Source organism: Cherax quadricarinatus, chromosome 24 (genome assembly GCF_038502225.1).
Source record: "Cherax quadricarinatus isolate ZL_2023a chromosome 24, ASM3850222v1, whole genome shotgun sequence".
NCBI classification, from domain to species: domain Eukaryota; kingdom Metazoa; phylum Arthropoda; class Malacostraca; order Decapoda; family Parastacidae; genus Cherax; species Cherax quadricarinatus.
This window is the reverse complement of record NC_091315.1, coordinates 10660502-10681723: the sequence shown is the minus strand read 5'-3', so window position 1 is coordinate 10681723 and position 21222 is coordinate 10660502. Positions and strand designations below refer to the sequence as shown.

General features: G+C 39.6%; 1 protein-coding gene across 4 annotated transcripts in view; it reads left to right on the top strand.

Moving 5' to 3' along the window:
- LOC128690826 (ubiquitin thioesterase otubain-like) overlaps positions 1 to 21222 on the top strand; it is a 78522-nt gene that overhangs the window by 37473 nt on the left and 19827 nt on the right. For 2 of the 4 annotated variants that reach the window (XM_053779560.2, XM_053779561.2), the window contains 3 exons: positions 4135 to 4188; positions 4348 to 4472; positions 12635 to 12719. In XM_053779560.2, coding sequence (XP_053635535.1) covers positions 4135 to 4188; positions 4348 to 4472; positions 12635 to 12719 — 264 coding nt within the window. The remainder of the gene's footprint in view (positions 1 to 4134; positions 4189 to 4347; positions 4473 to 12634; positions 12720 to 21222) is intronic. The other 2 variants (XM_053779562.2, XM_053779563.2) reach the window with 1 other exon arrangement.

The following is a 21222-nucleotide window of genomic DNA, read 5'->3' as shown; positions in this document are numbered from 1 at the left end:
ATTATGTACATTGTTTCAATGTTTTCCTTATGAACTGTGATGTAGTGCAGTTAGCCTCACAAACACTCCATTTTCTCTTGTGTAATGGGAAGATATGTAGTCACAGCAGGAGGGAGAATGGCAGCTGCTGCAGCCACCACTAATCACATGTGTAATGACATATTTTATTCATTCTAGAGTATATACGTATCATGTTTATATATTAATATTGTTTATTATGTCATATTAGATGAATTGTGATAGATTAATAAGCCATAGAGTTGATATTAGCATCATCTAGAAATATAAATAATAGAAGTCCTCAGGTTGTTCTTCAACTCTATATATCCTTGGTTAGGCCTCATTTAGACTATGCTGCTCAGTTCTGGTCACCGTATTACAGAATGGATATAAATGCTCTGGAAAACGTACAGAGGAGGATGACAAAGATGATCCCATGTATCAGAAATCTTCCCTATGAGGATAGACTGAGGGGCCTGAATCTGCACTCTCTCGAAAGGCGTAGAATTAAGGGGGATATGATCGAGGTGTATAAATGGAAAACAGGAATAAATAAAGGGGATGTAAATAGCGTGCTGAAAATTTCCAGCCAAGACAGGACTCGCAACAATGGTTTCAAGTTGGAAAAATTCAGATTCAGGAAGGATATAGGAAAGCACTGGTTTGGTAATAGAGTTGTGGATGAGTGGAACAAATTCATGAGTACAGTTATTCAGGCTAAAACCTTGTGTAGTTTTAAAAATAGGTTAGATAAATACATGAGTGGGTGTGGGTGGGTGTGAGTTAGACCTGCCTAGCTTGTGCTGCTGGGTCTGGTGCTGTGCTCCTTCCTTGAGTGGAGGTGACCAGACTGGGTGGGTCATTGGGCTAATCTGGGGGGGTGGGTCATTGGGTTAATGTGGGGGGGGGGGGACATGGACCTGCTCTGCATGGGTCAGTGGGCCTGTTGCAGTGGTCCCTCTTTCTTGTGTTCTTATGTTCTTGTATTCAAGTATTTTGTCCTGTCTCCAAACAATAAACTCCTCTCTCCCCTCCTGTCTTTCATACGCCAACAAGACTCTTCAATAAACTTGAAAGTGATTTAAATGTTCATTTATCCATTTCATTACTGCTTTATATTTATTTCTCATTGTTTTCTTTATGTAAAACTACATATATAGTTATTCTCTAAAAAGTTTGTATTGTTAATACTTTTGGGTGTCAGAAACAGATTAATTAGATTTACATTATTTCTTATGGGAAATATTACTTCGGTTTTTGTACGTTTCAGATTTAGACCAACCTTTTGGAACGGATTAAGTACGAAATTTGGGGTTCCACTGTATTTCTGTACCAGCATAAGGAGTTCTTTGTCAAATATTATAAGGTTTTCATAAACAATCTAACACAATGATTGAAATGTGTATAAGGGAGCTTCTTCTTAAGGTCACCTTCAAGGAAAGAAAGTGGCCAGAGATAACAAATAATGTAGCTGATGCATAAAACAATTGGGCAATGAATTCATGATAAAATTTCTGCAGCTGGAGCTCTGGGGGAGCTGTCTCATTTACACCAATACTCATTTTTGACCTCAGCAGAGTTCCTCTAGAGTCTTAGTCTCAGTATAGATCCCTCTTTCCTAAGTTAGTTCGTGTTATGTCTAAAATTATTTGGGAGCCCTTCAAGTTCCAAACTCCAGTCATCATTCGTTCATGCTAGTGTCAAGAATTCGTCTTAATGTTTTTGCCATAGATGAATTCCTGCAAGTTCGTGGTCTTCCAGCACCAAGACAACTTTGAATATATTGTCAAGATCTGCTAACAGTCCACCTGCCCCTTTGATTCTTGAGGACAGTACCTGCACCATTTGTGGGGTTCATCAGTTGTGTGACTGTCCACCCAATGACTGGCTTTCCGGAGGGGTGGTTCCTTCATGCCTCTTCATGGGTTTTTTTGGAGATATCATCTAGCACTGCACTATCACTCATGGTCTTTCTCTACCTTTTTCCTGGATGATGCATTAGACATTTTTACATTCATTAAGGACCCTTTAGCTCTTCAGGGTTAACTGGTTCCTGCTCTTCCCAGGCCACTGTTCTCCTGGGACCCATGCCTGGCCACCCTTCATTTGACCCCAAATTGGAAGTTTGGAAGACAGACTGTTGCCTCTACCATACCAGCCTCCTCAGTGCTTTTCAGGTTTTGCTGTTTGCATCCACTTTCTTGGAATATTCATTTTATGTGGAGGATGAGGACTACCTCTTGGCTCCTTGCACTTCTCCACTTTGGGTCCTTTGTGTTTCATGCCTAGTGCTCCCTTCTTTCAGAATTTGTCTTTCCTTGTGCTAGCCACAGGCTCTCTCCTTTTCAGAGCCAATGAAGCATTTATGCTGCTGGGAATGCCTCAAAGTACTTGGAATGTATCAGAAATGTTTCTAGAACAAATATAGAAGTTTAAAGAAAAATCTGGACTATGACCTCCACAAGTGCTTTGCCAGTCAGGCTGTGATGACTATTCAAGTCAGTGGGCTACCAGTAGCAACATCCTAGTTGAACAGGCAATCAACAAGGTAGCCTGACCTCAGACCAGGCTGTGAGGGGTAGAAAAACCCTTCAAACTGGTTACTGGTATCACTGGTACCTGTGACTTGGTCACATAGACCTTTTCTTGTGTTCATATTTATCATTCCTACTAGCACCATCATCTTCATACGATTTAATTTTAGATAGTCTAAAATCAGTGTGAAAATGGAATCCAGGGTCATGAGTCTAGGCAGCACAGGTATAACAAACTGGGTCAACATAGACCTACCTGGGCATGACTGTTACTAGGCAACAGGCACGGGCTGATGGCTGGACTGAGTTATAAGCCATAGGTGGAATATCAGACCACTTCAAAACTGGAAGGCCCTATCATTTTCCAAGTTTCAAGAAATGTGGCAAAGCACTGACAGTTTGGTAATTAAGACACTGATTGTGTAACGGTAAAATACAAATTGCTTTTATCCTCTGCCATTGGTGTTTCATCATTTTTTAAGTGCCAAACCAATTCTCCTGAGCCTGTGAAGTAAGAAATTTTGAATATGTGGGACTCTGCTGAAAATCTGTATCTTAATTACAGTACAGGAGGCCCTCCACATTCGCGAGGGTTATGGGATCAAGAACCATGCAAATCTTGAAAATTCGCGAATGTTTGGTGCTGTAGCATTCGTGAATGTTTTGATGCACAAATATATTGTAGGGAAATAGAATAATAGCATTTGCTTAGTCTAACAATACTGCTTCCTTAACCTATTGAACCACAAACAATCACAAAACACATGAAAACATCGTAAAATATTGTATATACGTACGTACATGTTATGGTTTAATAACAAATAATGAACAAACAAAGCACTCGCCACTCTTTAGATTAGGCAGACGAACTCTGATGACTTGTGATGATGATGACAAATGCAATGAGGCTGGTGATGATAGCCATGCAGTTACTGATGACAGTTGAATATGATTGAATATGTTTGGGTGGCTGGGCATTCGTGAATGTTCGAAGCTCGCGAAAGTGGAACTAGCAAAAGTGGAGGGTTAGCTGTATTGCATATATGCTGAGGCTTGACTTGAAGAAAGTGTTTAGTTGAAAGAATAAATTTTCCTGGTAAAGTATTGCCATTGGTTAGCCATGCTCAGTGGGATGTATTACATTATTAGGATTGCTGATGTCTTTTCTTTGTCACATAAACATGCAAGATAACAAGTACATTTTACTACATTTACTTACACTTAGGTCATGCTATACAGGCATGTACATATGTGTGTATACACCCATGTTTGTACATGTCTATTTTCTATGAGTTGTTCTTATTTTTTCCTTTCATCTTCATGGGGAAGTGGAGGAGAATCCTTTCTCTGTATGCCGTGTGTGTTGTAAGAGGTGACTAAAATGCTGCGGGCAAGGGGCTAGTGACCCTTTCTCTTGTATAAATTACTAAGCGTAAAAGAAGAAAAACTTTGTGATAGCTTTCCTTCTTTTTCGGGTTACCCTGCTTCAGTGGGAGACAGCCGGTGCGTTAAAAAAAAAAATGTTAAAATTAAGAATATGAAATATTAAATTAATCCAAATTTACACCCAGTGCTTAGTTTTCATTTCTTTCTTATGTAGACACTGGTGACATACAATAAGTGTGCTGGAAGCACACCATTTAGTGATTCTGAGGTGAGTGGAAAAACGATTCACGATTATACTTCTATTTTTTTTATTAATACTTGCCCATAAATTCTATCTTTTGGGCTAGTAAGCTGCAGTACGTAAAGACAACATAATTAGAAAAGAGAAATAGAGCTACTCAGATTGTTTCTTTGCCTCTCCCAACAGGTTAGAACTCTTCTACCCAAATTCTCAAATGTCCGCCGCACCAGACCAGATGGCAATTGCTTCCTCAGAGGTTTTATATTTGCTTACCTAGAATACTGTATTCATCATAGAGATGAGCTAACTAGGTGAGTATCTTGTGTCATCGCATCATTACTTAATTTCTTTGTGCACTGTGTAGGTTGGTTCTATGCCTTACTTAACCCTTAGCCATAATTTCTAAATATGAAGTAATCATCCTGAAAATATGCAGAAACAACTGCTTAATACTAGTTATGAAATAGCACTGGATGTAGTAGTAGTAGTAAAAATAATAATAAAATTGTAGTCCTTTGTGACCCAGGGGTCAAGAACCCCCACTGTATTATGGCATTATTTGTAAGCTTACCTCTCTGATTAAGACTTGTACACTGTTGCATCTTGTTTACCTTTTTTATTAGGTTTCCAGTTTCACTACAGTACTGTTCATCTGATTGCAAATGACAAAAAATGCCACTGTATTTCTAGCATAAGGGTCATGGGGTGTGGAAGAAATCTCTCATTTTCCCATTGACAGCTCCATATCAGCATGTTCACCTTGCACAACCTTCTTACACCAAGAATCCCTTACAGATGCTGATGCTGATAGATTACAATATGATATCTGAACTGGATTTGCAAGGATTGAATGGCACTGCAGTATTTAAGTGTCACTCTTGAATTGCTTTCAGTTTCATTTTCATACGAAAATAAATCAGAAACAACAGTTTTTGGTGTGAGAAAATGGAGTGGGACCATTTTTGAAAAATTCCCATTAGTGGTTTCGAAAAAAAAAATTGGTTTCCAAATATGGTTATACAGTAGGGCCCGCTTTTCGGCATTTCGCTTTACGGCGTTCCATTAATACGGTGATCTCAAATTATGACCAAAACTTTCTATACAACAAGCGATCTTTAAAATACGGCGCGGGGCCACCTGGTTTGTTTACATTCTCCATGAGCACATATCTCTGTTATGTAATAATAATCACTTTTGGGCACATTAAATGTCTAATTTTACATCAATATAGACATTTTCATTAATCCATCTATGATATTTTCTTCAAAATTTTATAAGAAACACGTTACATAGCATATAAACATGTTGGTTTATGTGCTATGGAGGTGTGGTTGCCGGGTGAAGGGAAAACATTACGTAATACTAATAATAATCACTCTTGGGGACATTAAATGTCTTATTTTATGTTAATACAGTGGACCCCCACATACCGTTGGCATCACATAACGTTAAATCCGCATACTGATACATTTTATCGCTAAGATTTTGCCTCGCATACCGCTAAAAAACCCGCTCAACACTATTCGTCCGAGACGCGTCTAATGTGCGGCCTGAGCCAGCCTCACATGTTCTGCCGGTGGCATTGTTTACAAGCCAGCCTCCGCGGTAACATCCAAGCATACAATCGTAACATTTCGTATTATTACAGTGTTTTTGGTGATTTTATCTGCAAAATAAGTGACCATGGGCCCCAAGAAAGCTTCTAGTGCCAACCCTGTGGTAAAAAGGGTGAGAAATATTATCGAAATACTGTGGTACCATGGTCAACTGCTGATGCTGCTGCTGCTTTAGCACTGTCAGCTGCTGCTGCTGCTGCTTTAGCACTGTCAGCTGCTGCTGCTGCTGCTGTAGCACTGTCAGCTGCTGCTGCTGCTGCTGTACCACCATCAGCTGCTGCTGCTGCACTGTCAGCTGCTGCTGCTGCTGCTGTAGCACTGTCAGCTGCTGCTGCTGCTGTAGCACTGTCAGCTGCTGCTGTACCACCGTCAGCTGCTGCTGCTGCTGTAGTACCGTCTGCTGCTGCTGTAGTACCGTCTGCTGCTGCTGTAGCATCATCTGCTGCTGCTGTAGCATCGTCTGCTGCTGCTGTAGCACTGTCAGCTGCTGCTGCTGTAGCACTGTCAGCTGCTGCTGCTGTAGCACTGTCAGCTGCTGCTGCTGCTGCTGTAGCACCATCAGCTGCTGCTGCTGCTGTAGCACCATCAGCTACTGCTGCTGCTGTACCACCACCATCAGCTGCTGCTGCTGCTGCTGCTGTTGTTGTAGTACCGTCTGCTGCTGCTGTAGCATTGTCTGCTGCTGCTGTAGCACTGTCTGCTGCTGCTGCTGCAGCACTGTCAGCTGCTGCTGCAGCACTGTCAGCTGCTGCTGCTGCACTGTCAGCTGCTGCTGCTGCACTGTCAGCTGCTGCTGCTGCACTGTCAGCTGCTGCTGCTGCTGTAGCACTGTCAGCTGCTGCTGCTGCTGCTGCTGCTGTAGCACCGTTGTTGGTGTGGCTTATTGAGAATACCAAGAAACAATTAACCCCAGAGGGTTAGCCACCCAGGATAACCCAAAAAAGTCAGTGTCATCGAAGACTGTCTAACTTATTTCCATTGGGGTCCTTAATCTTGTCTCCCAGGATGCAACCCACACCAGTTGACTAACACCCAGGTGAACAGGGAAAAATGCCTGGAACTAGTGCTCATATTGGTGAATTTAAAGCCAGCAAAGGTTGGTTTGAGAGATTTAAGAATCGTAGTGGCATACACAGTGTGATAAGGCCTGTTCTGGAAGAAAATGCCAAACAGGACCTACAGTACTCAGGAGGAAAAGGCACTCCCAGGACACAGTGTCTCATCAGTCATTGCTGCATCTTCAATAAAGGTAAGTGTCATTTATTCTTCATTTAGTAGAGTAGTACATGCACAATATATACTGTGCATGTACTACTCTGCTATTGTGCATGTATCCTTATCTTTGTGTGTAGGAAAATGTATATTTCATGTGGTAAAAATTTTGTTTTTCATACTTTTGGGTGTCTTGCACGGATTAATTTGATTTCCATTATTTCTTATGGGGAAAATTCATTTGCATAACGATAATTTTGCATAACAATGAGCTCTCATGAACGGATTAATATCGTTATGTGGGGGTCCACTGTGTAGACATTTTCATTAATCCATCTATTATATTTTCTTCAAAATTATATAAGAAACACGTTACATATAAACATTTTGTTTATATACTATGGAGGTGTGGTAGCCAGGTGGAGGGAAAACATTACATCACTCCCCTTAATACATAATGCTTTTGTTTACAATTCTCGGCTTGAATTATTCATTACTTCTCCCTTGGTTTATGATGGCATCTAAAGGTAGTTGTTAGAAACAATTAAACTCAGTGAACCTGGTATGTTGATGGTAATAATATGGTTCTGGGCCACATTAAATAGTGTGTAGCTATGTAGGTAGGTGTAGGTATGTAGCCCAGGCAGACTACATACCTACATTATTATTATAACTGATAATTATACGTATGTGTACCTGTACTTAAGTAAACTTACACACTGTGCTGGCATGCAGGTACATATTAAAATCACTAAGAGTGTCTTATTAGTCTTGAAGATGCCATATTAATAATGACAATAACAATGGGATAGTAACCCCTTTTCCTGTAAAGATTACTAAAAAGAATAAGAAGAAGAAAATTGTCAAAGTGGGAAGTCTGAATGTGCATGGATGTTGTGCAAATGATAAGAAAGAGATGATTGTGGATGTTATGAATGAGAAGAAGCTGGATGTCCTGGCTTTAAGTGAAACGAAGCTGAAGGGGGTGGGAGAGTTTCAATGGAGAGGAATAAATGGGATTAGGTCAGGGGTTTCAAATCGAGTTAGAGCTAAAGAAGGAGTAGCAATAATGATGAAGGATAAGCTATGGCAGGAAAAGAGGGACTATAAATGTATTAATTCAAGGATTATGTGGAGTAAAATAAAGATTGGATGTGAAAAGTGGGTTATAGTAAGCGTGTATGCACCTGGAGAAGAAAGAAGTGTAGAGGAGAGAGAGAGATTTTGGGAAGTGTTGAGTGAATGCGTGGGGAGCTTTGAATCAAGTGTGAGAGTAATGGTGGTTGGGGATTTCAATGCTAAAGTGGGTAAAAATGTTATGGAGGGAGTAGTAGGTAAATTTGGAGTGCCAGGGGTAAATGTAAATGGGGAGCCTTTAATTGAGCTATGTGTAGAAAGAGATTTGGTAATAAGTAATACGTATTTTATGAAAAAGAGGATAAATAAATATACAAGGTATGATGTAGCATGTAATGAAAGTAGTTTGTTAGATTATGTATTGGTGGATAAAAGGTTGATGGATAGGCTCCAGGATGTACATGTTTATAGAGGGGCAACTGATATATCGGATCATTATTTAGTTGTAGCTACAGTTAGAGTAAGAGGTAGATGGGAAAAGAGGAAGGTGGCAACAACAAGTAAGAGGGAGGTGAAAGTGTATAAACTAAGGGAGGAGGAAGTTCAGGGGAGATATAAGCGACTGTTGGCAGAACGGTGGGCTAGTGCAAACATGAGTAGTGGGGGAGTTGAAGAGGGTTGGAATAGTTTTAAAAATGCAGTATTAGAATGTGGGGCAGAAGTTTGTGGTTATAGGAGGGTGGGGGCAGGTGGAAAGAGGAGTGATTGGTGGAATGATGAAGTAAAGGGTGTGATAAAAGAGAAAAAGTTAGCTTATGAGAGGTTTTTACAAAGCAGAAGTGTTATAAGAAAAGCAGAGTATATGGAGAGTAAAAGAAAGGTGAAGAGAGTGGTGAGAGAGTGCAAAAGGAGAGCAGATGATAGAGTGGGAGAGGCACTGTCAAGAAATTTTAATGAAAATAAGAAAAAAATTTGGAGTGAGTTAAACAAGTTAAGAAAGCCTAGGGAAAGTATGGATTTGTCAGTTAAAAACAGAGTAGGGGAGTTAGTAGATGGGGAGAGGGAGGTATTAGGTAGATGGCGAGAATATTTTGAGGAACTTTTAAATGTTGAGGAAGAAAGGGAGGCGGTAATTTCATGCACTGGTCAGGGAGGTATACCATCTTTTAGGAGTGAAGAAGAGCAGAATGTAAGTGTGGGGGAGGTACACGAGGCATTACGTAGAATGAAAGGGGGTAAAGCAGCTGGAACTGATGGGATCATGACAGAAATGTTAAAAGCAGGGGGGGGATATAGTGTTGGAGTGGTTGGTACTTTTGTTTAATAAATGTATGAAAGAGGGAAAGGTACGTACGGATTGGCGGAGAGCATGTATAGTCCTTTTATATAAAGGGAAAGGGGACAAAAGAGATTGTAAAAATTATAGAGGAATAAGTTTATTGAGTATACCAGGAAAAGTGTACGGTAGGGTTATAATTGAAAGAATTAGAGGTAAGACAGAATGTAGGATTGTGGATGAGCAAGGAGGTTTCAGAGTGGGTAGGGGATGTGTAGATCAAGTGTTTACATTGAAGCATATATGTGAACAGTATTTAGATAAAGGTAGGGAAGTTTTTATTGCATTTCTGGATTTAGAAAAGGCATATGATAGAGTGGATAGGGGAGCAATGTGGCAGATGTTGCAAGTATATGGAATAGGTAAGTTACTAAATGCTGTAAAGAGTTTTTATGAGGATAGTGAGGCTCAGGTTAGGGTGTGAGAGGGAGACTACTTCCCGGTAAAAGTAGGTCTTAGACAGGGATGTGTAATGTCACCATGGTTGTTTAATATATTTATAGATGGGGTTGTAAAAGAAGTAAATGCTAGGGTGTTCGGGAGAGGGGTGGGACTAAATTATGGGGAATCAAATTTAAAATGGGAATTAACACAGTTACTTTTTGCTGATGATACTGTGCTTATGGGAGATTCTAAAGAAAAATTGCAAAGGTTAGTGGATGAGTTTGGGAATGTGTGTAAAGGTAGAAAGTTGAAAGTGAACATAGAAAAGAGTAAGGTGATGAGGGTATCAAATTATTTAGATAAAGAAAAATTGGATATCAAATTGGGGAGGAGGAGTATGGAAGAAGTGAATGTTTTCAGATACTTGGGAGTTGATGTGTCGGCGGATGGATTTATGAAGGATGAGGTTAATCATAGAATTGATGAGGGAAAAAAGGTGAGTGGTGCATTGAGGTATATGTGGAGTCAAAAAACGTTATCTATGGAGGCAAAGAAGGGAATGTATGAAAGTATAGTAGTACCAACACTCTTATATGGGTGTGAAGCTTGGGTGGTAAATGCAGCAGCGAGGAGACGGTTGGAGGCAGTGGAGATGTCCTCTCTAAGGGCAATGTGTGGTGTAAATATTATGCAGAAAATTCGGAGTGTGGAAATTAGGAAAAGGTGTGGAGTTAATAAAAGTATTAGTCAGAGGGCAGAAGAGGGGTTGTTGAGGTGGTTTGGTCATTTAGAGAATGGATCAAAGTAGAATGACATGGAAAGCATATAAATCCATAGGGGAAGGAAGGCGAGGTAGGGGTCATCCTCGAAAGGGTTGGAGAGAGGGGGTAAAGGAGGTTTTGTGGGCAAGGGGCTTGGACTTCCAGCAAGCATGCATGAGCGTGTTAGATAGGAGTGAATGGAGATGAATGGTACTTGGGACCTGACAATCTGTTGGAGTGTGAGCAGGGTAATGTTTAGTGAAGGGATTCAGGGAAACCGGTTATTTTCATATAGTCGGACTTGAGTCCTGGAAATGGGAAGTACAATGCCTACACTTTAAAGGAGGAGTTTGGGATATTGGCAGTTTGGAGGGATATGTTGTGTATCTTTATACTTATATGCTTCTAAACTGTTGTATTCTGAGCACCTCTGCAAAAACAGTGATTATGTGTGAGTGTGGTGAAAGTGTTGAATGATGATGAAAGCATTTTCTTTTTGGGGATTTTCTTTCTTTTTTGGGTCACCCTGCCTCGGTGGGAGACAGCCGACTTGTTAAAAAAAAAAACAATAATCTCTAATAAAAAAAATATTAAATATTGTATAAAATGTTAATATATACATTTTGCTTAATCCATCTAAATACACCCCACAGTAGAATAAATTAACATAAATATGAGATGTGGTAGCCAGGCAACTTGTAGGACTTGTGGTAGCCAGGCAACTTGTAGTCTAACATCAGAGAAAATGTGTACACTATAATATTACTGGGGGTAACTAGAAAATTATTCCTTTCGTATGCCTTCACTCAGGGTGTCATTTCTTCTAAAAATGGTATTACATGAGAATGGGAGTGTTTCTTTATTTATTCTATTGTATCAACGTGGAGACAGACAACTTGTACACTATGTAAAGTGACGAAAACCAGATGCGTTTGTCTTGTTTGATTACATTATGTGTGGGTGGGGTGGGGAGGGGAGGGGAGGGCTGCCCTTCCTGGCTACCCATACTTCCCAGCCTGACTTCATATAAATAAAAGTCACCCCCCACCCTACATTAAGACTAAAAATATTTTAAGGTAAGTAATGCATGTACTGTATATGCATTTTATTGCTCTAGGGAGCTTTAAGCATCGTAGTATAGTATGTGTGGGTGGGGTGGCCAGGAGGGCTACCACACCTGACTTCTTAGAGTAAATACTACTCACCTTTTGCCCTACATTAAGACTACAAATATTTTGAGGTAAATAATGAGTGTACTGTGTGTGTATTTTAGTTTTTAATGCCGAGTTCTATTGCTAACTTAATATATGTTAGTGTAAACTTGTTTTCTGGCATTTATATGCATTTATATATGGAAAAAAATGGAGTTCTGCTTTCTGGCAAAGTCTGCTTTCCAGCCGTAGCCTGGAACCTAACCTGCTGAATAAGTGGGGCCCTGCTGTACTTAGTTGTGTGCCGGATAATCTGATTTGAGGAAACTTATGTAAATCTGTCTTGTGATTTACTAACCAGATGTCTTTTGCGATGTCCTTATTAATGGACTATGAAGTCATGAATCTCTATGCAGATTTGCATGTGATTAAAGATATTGCATTAAACTATGCCAAAAGGGTAGTCTTTCAGTATAAAAGTTCCAGTCTGACCTCTGTATAAATAATTCTAATTGACTTCACATTGTTCTCTTGACAAAGAATGAATTCACACACTTTCAGTATTTTGTTGCTTTGATACTATATTTCAATTCTAGTATCACATCCCCATTGCAACTTTTCAGTGATAATTTTTGTAAATACTGTACTTAATAGATTCATTTTAGATAAAAGTTTTCAGTAGTTATGTTATCCCATTTTTGTTAAATGAGTGCAAGATCAGTTATAACATATTGTCCTTCAGGCTGTGAATGGAATTGGTGACATGTTGCAAAACGCATTTTTTTATATGCACTTTTCCAGAAATGCATCAGATGCAAGTTATGGGTCTACTGTATGAACTAGTCTTTGAAATTTGAAATGGTACATCAGAATTTCAGTATTTTGCACATCTTGTATATTACCTTGTATATTTTAGGGTTTAAATATTTATTTCAGATTCAAGAAATACCTTGAAGGAAGCAAAGAAGAACTTTTTGAAATGGGATTTCCAAAATTTACTACAGAAGATTTTCATGACATGGTAAGTTTTGCAGTAAATGTAAGGAATCATTTTTAATATCTAATTGAAGCAGTATTTAAAGGACACTGCCATCTATTCTTTTCTTGAAGATGAATGGTATGCCACCCCCAGCACCTTAAAAAAAAGTTTATGAAATCATATGTGAGTGAGTAATGCATCATTGCATTACTCCATGAGAATATTTTACCAATTTTCATTGTTTTGTGTTTTCCTTTCAGATGGCAAATCCCTCCCCTCATCCATGATAATAGTTTCTTATGCCTTCTCAGTTTTTCAGTTTCCCATTTCAAGGAGCTCTTTTGAAAGCCTTTTTAAAATATAAATACAGTGGACCCCCGCCGTTCGGCAGCCGCAACTTTCGTGAAATTCAACTTTCTGCAAGTTTTTTCGGCAAAATTTAGCTTCATGGTTTGTGATTGGACTCGTGATTAGACAACCTTCTGGTACGTGTCTGCCCATCAGCGTGCACACAAAACGAGTCTCCTGCACTATTCACACTCGGTGTGCCATTGTTTACCAGCATGTGACCATCACCCCACGGGTTCATACAACACATTTCATAACAATTCATTGTTTTTTGTGTTTGCAACTGCTAAATAAGCCACCATGGGCCCAAAGAAAGTTCCTAGTGCCAGCCCTTTGGTAAAGAAGGTGAGAAACATGATAGAATTCAAGAAAAAACTCATAGCAAAGTACTAAAGTAGGGAGGAAGAGAGAGGGGAGAATGTGCCTTCTGCAGTGATTCAGTGATTCTACAATATGTATGATACTAAAGCAGCAGGTATCGATAAAGGCTATAGCTCCAACCAGCGATAAAGTGTAGAATTAACAGTGTAGCAAGTAAGTTAAGCAAGTAATCGATAGAAAAACAACATGAGAGTAACTCTCCAATGTTGTTGGATGTGTATAGGACTGCTGAACATACACCGTCCTGCTATCTTCCACCACCCTAAACCTCTGCCAACATCTCCTTCATAAAACTAACTAATTAAACTAACTTCTCCTCCAAGGTAAGTGTAAAAATAAAAGTGTAAGTATAAAAGTAAATATGTGTAAATATAAAAGGACACAAATGGAAATACGTCACTCTTGAATTTTTTGGGTTATCCTGGGTACTTTACACATATGCTGCTATGTATGATAATCTATGTATGTAACTGTATTTGTGTATACCTGAATAAACTTACTTATAAATTAAAATGTAAATATTTCTTATTTATAAATTACATACATTGTTTAAGTGTGATGGTGGTGGTGGCCAAAGCCTCCACCGCCACCAACACGGCTTGTCTCAGTGGCGGCCCTTAACCCTTTGAGGGTTTTGGTTGTACTAGTACGTCTTACGCGTAGGGGTTTTTGACGTACTAGTACGCATAAATTCTAGCGACCTCAAATCTAGTGGGAGAAAGCTGGTAGGCCTTCATATGAAAGAATGGGTCTATGTGGTCAGTGTGCACAGTCTAAAAAAAATCCTGCAGCACACGGTGCATAATGAGAAAAAAAAAACTTTTTCCATTTTTTTTTAATAAATCAGCGACTTTGCAGTGTATTTTCGTATAGTATTTATTGTTGTATTCTAGTTTTCTTGGTCTCATTTTATAGAATGGAAGACATATTACTGAAATTGAGATGATTTTGACTGGTTTTACAATGAAAGGTGCCTTGAAATTGAGCTCAAAGTAGCAGAAATGTTCGATTTTTACCAAACTTCAAAAGTAAACAAATTAAACCCAACAACAACATTTACACCATTTACTCCTCTCATACATTATGACATTTTATTCATTCTAGAGTATATATCATGTTTCTATGTTATTAATATTGTTTATAATGTCATATTAGATGAATTGTGATAGATAAATAAGCCGTAGAGATGATTTATTTTTTATTATCACACCGGCCGATTCCCACCAAGGCAGGGTGGCCCGAAAAAGAAAAACTTTCACCATCATTCACTCCATCACTGTCTTGCCAGAAGGGTGCTTTACACTACAGTTTTTAAACTGCAACATTAACACCCCTCCTTCAGAGTGCAGGCACTGTACTTCCCATCTCCAGGACTCAAGTCCGGCCTGCCGGTTTCCCTGAATCCCTTCATAAATGTTACTTTGCTCACACTCCAACAGCACGTCAAGTATTAAAAACCATTTGTCTCCATTCACTCCTATCAAACACGCTCACGCATGCCTGCTGGAAGTCCAAGCCCCTCGCACACAAAACCTCCTTTACCCCCTCCCTCCAACCCTTCCTAGGCCGACCCCTACCCCGCCTTCCTTCCACTACAGACTGATACACTCTTGAAGTCATTCTGTTTCGCTCCATTCTCTCTACATGTCCGAACCACCTCAACAACCCTTCCTCAGCCCTCTGGACAACAGTTTTGGTAATCCCGCACCTCCTCCTAACTTCCAAACTACGAATTCTCTGCATTATATTCACACCACACATTGCCCTCAGACATGACATCTCCACTGCCTCCAGCCTTCTCCTCGCTGCAACATTCATCACCCACGCTTCACACCCATATAAGAGCGTTGGTAAAACTATACTCTCATACATTCCCCTCTTTGCCTCCAAGGACAAAGTTCTTTGTCTCCACAGACTCCTAAGTGCACCACTCACTCTTTTTCCCTCATCAATTCTATGATTCACCTCATCTTTCATAGACCCATCCGCTGACACGTCCACTCCCAAATATCTGAATACGTTCACCTCCTCCATACTCTCTCCCTCCAATCTGATATTCAATCTTTCATCACCTAATCTTTTTGTTATCCTCATAACCTTACTCTTTCCTGTATTCACCTTTAATTTTCTTCTTTTGCACACCCTACCAAATTCATCCACCAATCTCTGCAACTTCTCTTCAGAATCTCCCAAGAGCACAGTGTCATCAGCAAAGAGCAGCTGTGACAACTCCCACTTTGTGTGTGATTCTTTATCTTTTAACTCCACGCCTCTTGCCAAGACCCTCGCGTCAAATTGAAGCATAATAAATTCGCTTTCCTCTTGCTTCCTACCTACCTCCTACACTAACAAGAATCAATAAAGGTTAAGTGTGATGTTAAATGTTCATGTATTCATTTTATTAGTGGTTTATATTTATTTGTCATTTTTTTCTGTATGTAAATCTATATTTAATCTTTAAAAAAATTATTTTTTGTTAATACTTTTGGCTGTCTGAAACGGATTAATTGGGTTTCCATTATTTCTTATGGGGAAAATAGATTCGCCAGTCGTGAATTTCGCCAGTTGGCAGACTCTCTGGAACGGATTAATCACGAAACTCGGGAGTCCATAATATACAGGCAGGCCACGCTAATACAGCAGGTTAGGTTCTGGGCTACTTATGTAAAGTGAAATAGCATTTTTTTTTTTACTGTCAACTGCATATAAAAGCCTAATAACATGTTTACACTTATCATTATATTAAGTGACCAATAGAACTAGGCCAAAAAATGCATATACAGTACACGCATTACTTTTTTTTATTATTATTATTATTAACACCAGCCGTTTCCCACAAAGTCAGGGTGGTGGCGTGAAAAAGAAAAACTTCCATCATCATTTACTCCATCCCTGTCTTGCCAGAGGCATGCTTGCACTACAGTTATAAAACTACTACATTAACACCCCTCCTTCAGAGTGCTGGCACTGTATTTCCCACCTCCAGGAATCAAGTCTGGCCTGCCGTTTCCTTGAATCCTTTCATAAATGTTACCTTGCTTACATTCCAACAGCACGTCAAGTCCTAAAAACCATTTGTCTCCACTTGCTCCTATCTAACATGCTCATGCACGCTTGCTGGAAGTCCAAGCCCCTTGCACACAAAACCTTTACCCCCTCCCTCGAACCTTTCCTAGGCTGACCTCTACCCCGCCTTCCCTCCACTACAGATTTACACACTCTCGAAGTCATTCTATTTTGTTCTATCCTCTCTATATGTCCAGACCATCTCAATAACCCCTCCTCAGCCCTCTGGATGATAGTTTTGGTAATCCCATACCTCCTCCTAACCTCAAACCTGCGGATTCTCTGCATTGTATTTACACCACACATTGCACTCAGACATGGCATCTCCACTGCCTCCAGCCTTCTCCTTGTTACAGCATTCACCACACGTTACTTACCTTAACATATTTTCGTCCTTATAGTGAGTTATGAATATATTTATTAACAACTCGCTGAACAAATGAAGAATGGGTATAATTGAAAACAGCTGTAAAGGAAAGCACTGTAAAGCGGGGCCTGCCTGTATGTAATCTGCCCATCCTTATCATTCTTATATGAGTTCGGTAGTTGTCATAATAGCTTAATAATTAAGATGTGAGGAAGTGTGAGGGAGGAAGAGTGAATGAATGAATATAAATTTAGTTAAGAAAGGTAAACTAATCATAATACAATATCTTGTTCATTAATTTTGGCAAAAAATGGTACAGGTCAGCCATCACTAATCCGGCATCATTGGGACCTGTAGGGTGCCGGATTAATGATTTTGCTGGATTACAGAGTGGTTAGGTTAGAATACACGGTGATATTTATGCATTGGCGATTTCACCCAATTTATGGCCTATTTTTGGCCCATCTCATTGTTCCAGTTTACCAAACTCATAGCTATTTCGCTAGTATTCCTTTTGTAGTTCTGTTTAAATTCAGCAGGGTTTATACAAGCGTTGCACTGAACCTTCGCTTCAGTGCAACTCTTGCAAGAACAGATTTTGCAGGGGTTCTTGCAAGATCTGTTTGTGTTTCTGGTTTGTTATACAAAATAGCTAACTGGTTTATTATGCATTAAAACCCATCGACTACACGATAGTCTTTAATAACCCCAGTGGAAATAAGTCACTTTGACTTTTTTTTGGGTTATTCTAGGTTCTCTACACATATAGTAGGGCCCACTTATAATGACAGGTTAGGTTCCAGGCTATCACTGGAAAGCAGACATTGCTGGAAAGCAGAACGCCATTTTTTCCATTTATAAATGCATATAAATGCCAGACAAGTTTACACTAACTTAAGTTAGTAATAGAATTAGATATTAAAAAACACAGTAAAAAGTAAAATACATACACATTCATTATTTACCTTAAAATATTTGTAGTCTTGATGTAGGACGAGAGGTTAGTAGTACTTATTTGTAGGAAGTGAGGTATAGGTATCCCTGGCTCCCTGTCTCATACTTAACATACAATATTTAAAGCAGCCCAGAGAAATAAAATACACATACAGTACACTTATTATTTACCTTAAAATATGTGTAGTCTTAAAGTAGGATGAGAGGCGAGTAGTATGTATTTGTAGGAAGTCAGTGTAGGTAGCCAGTAGGTAACCAGGGCTACATAGCTATATGATATTTAATGTGGCCCAGAGCTGTATTATTACCATTGACATACGTACCTTGTTCACTGAATTTAATTGTTTCTAACAACTACCTTTAGATGCCATCATAAACGAAGGAGAAGTAATGAATAATTCATGCCGAGAATTATAAACAAAAGCGGAGTGGGGGAGTGACTAGGCCAAACGTAGATTCATGCACGTTTTCTTTGGTGGACCAGAGAAAACGTAATGTTTTCCCTCACCCCGACATATAAACATGGCACATTTATGTGCTATATAATGTATTTCTTATATAATTTTGAAGAAAATATCATAGATAAATGAAAATGTCTATATTAACCCCTTCAGGGTCCAAGGCCAAAATCTGAAGTGGTGCTCCAGTGTCCAAGAAATTTTGAAAAAAAAAAAAAAAAAAAAAATTTCTTACAGAATTAGAGTATATTTTTGTGAAGGTAATAAGACAAGAAAAAATTTTTCTGATCAGTACTTACCAAGATACAGTGCCGAGAAGTTGACCCCAAATGACGTGGTGGCGGCAACATCGACGATTTCCACATACACGCATTATTTAACGTTTTTGTAGTTTTTTTCTTTTCCTACTAACATTTGGGGCCTGAGAGACCAATGCTGTATATAATGTATACATATAAACTCATTGTATTGAACACAATAACCGCACTAAAGTTATTATCATAATATTGTTTACCACTGTTGTTTATTACAATAAACATGCACAAATCTTGTATAATACTAATGTTCTTCATATATTTACATATATACAATCACTGGACATAGTTTTAGAACTGCTGGAGCTTGTGGAACTCCTTGAAACAAGGCACCATGCACAGAGGTACCTTACATTCCTCACACATAAACCGAGTGTCTTTGCGTCTTTGTTGCCGTTGTTTTGTTTGTGCACAGACGATGCATCTCTTCTGAGCAAATTTCTTCTGAGTTGAAGGAAGCTATATTATGAAATGATCACCTTCCCTCCTCAAACACTTGGGTATATCCTGAGGAGTTCGAGGACCTTGTTGTATAGCAGGTGTTGTTACCTGGTACTTCATTATGAGTTGTCTGACAACAGACAAGCAAAATTCACCAAACAGTGGTCTGTTGCCAGTCTTCATTTGGTATATATTATATGCATTGAGCATTGAAATGTCCATGAGATGGAAGAAAAGTTTCATGTACCACTTGTAACTTTTACGAACACAATCAACAAAGCCAATCTGCATGTCACATTTGTCAACCAAGCGCATGTTTTGTGTATAATCAATCACTGTCACTGGTTTTCGAATATGTTCATTAGTCACCCGATCAACTTTGCCACTGTCTTGCATTTCATTACGGTGAATGGTTGTCAACAATGTAACATCTCGTTTGTCATGCCACCGTAGTGCCATGATGTCATTGGCAGTAAACACCTGCACCTCATCACCATGAGCACCTGCGTTGAGCCTGGGCATATGTTTACGATTAGAACGCACTGTGCCACACACATCTGTCTTGTTCACTCGCAAGAAATCACTGAGTAATGGGCTTGTGTACCAGTTATCGGTATATAATGTATGCCTCTTACCAAGATAAGGTGCCATCATGCTTTTCATTATGTCACCTGAGATACCCAATAACATCTTGGTATCTTTCAATGTTTTACTTCCCATGTATACAACAATATCCAATACCAGGCCACTGTCACAGTCACAAAGTACAAACAGTTTTATACCAAAGCGTTTCGTCTTGCTCGATATATACTGTTTAAATGACAGTCTACCTTTGAACAAAACCAAAGACTCGTCAATTGCAAGATTCTTGAATGGATAAAAGTACATGCTGAACTTTTGTTTGAGATACATAAAAACATTTCTAATCTTGTATAACCTGTCACTTCTGTCAGGCCTGGTTTTGTCAGAGAAGTGAAACATACGTAACAGTAAGATAAATCTGTTCACTGGGATGATTTCACTGAAGACCGGGGTAGAAATTAGCTGATCTGTGAACCAGTATGCTTTTATACATGTATTATGCTTATAGACATGAGGCCTAAGCATTATTGTTGCAAAAAGCAAATACAGTACATTTCTGCAACAGTCGTCTCTTTCCACCGGTGTAGTCTTGACTGTGGTGATATGATCGTATTTGCCATGGTGTACTCAAAATACTTATTACTTTCCCTGACAATAATTTCCATCAGTGGCTGGTCAAAGAATAGTTCAAAAAATTCCAGTTCATTTGCATTGTTTCCAAGGGGACAAGTTGGTAGAATTCCACTTTGAGAGTCATCAAACTGGTGGGGCTTGGGAACAAAATTGAGATTTTGCTGCCAATCCCAGATATGGTTTGCTGGTGGATACTGGACATCATAGGCTGGTTGTGCAAGTAGTTGTGGTGGGCTGGTGGCTGATGCTCTGCTTTGTAATTGAACTGCGGAGTCAGTAGCGTGGGTCCCAGCCTGGGCTGGTGAGTCACGCATGGCCGTGGCACTACCATCACCACTACCACCATCTACTGATGACTGTGGTTTATCCATGCCAAGAGTAGCCACATCATCCTCACTATCACTGTCTATTCCTGGAGTAGGGCCACGGGATGTACTCCGGAATGTACTCTATCCCCTGGGCTCGGCATAGGGTACACTACCTGAGTGCATGCGGTGGCGTACATACCGACGCTTCACTGGTTAATATGTTTCCTCACTATCACTACTCGAATGATCGTCAAGAGCAATAAAATCACAATCCACGTCACTATCATCATCATTATTGAAGTCAGAGGCCTGACCACGCGGAAATAATAGTTTTCTCCTGCGTTGAGGTACAATTGACTGTGACTGACGAGTGCCCACACCAGAGGTAGAAGGTTGAGGATCGTCAGGGTTTTCTGCACTATTATCGATATCCTGGTCATTCCTTTCGGTCACTAACTGATCAAAGCCAAAGAATTCATCTTCATTTCCACTTCCATCACTGTCAGAACTATCAGATAGGAAGAGGAGAGTCCCAATTTTCCTTGGAGTGAGTGCTGCCTTGCAATGAGGCATGGTGAACAAGAGTAACTGAGCCGGCGTTCCCACAATGCTATGCGGGCGCCTAGATTTTTTGTTTATGGCGCACACCCACCACGCAGACCCGTTCTCTCACATGTAGGCCTATGAGCGTTT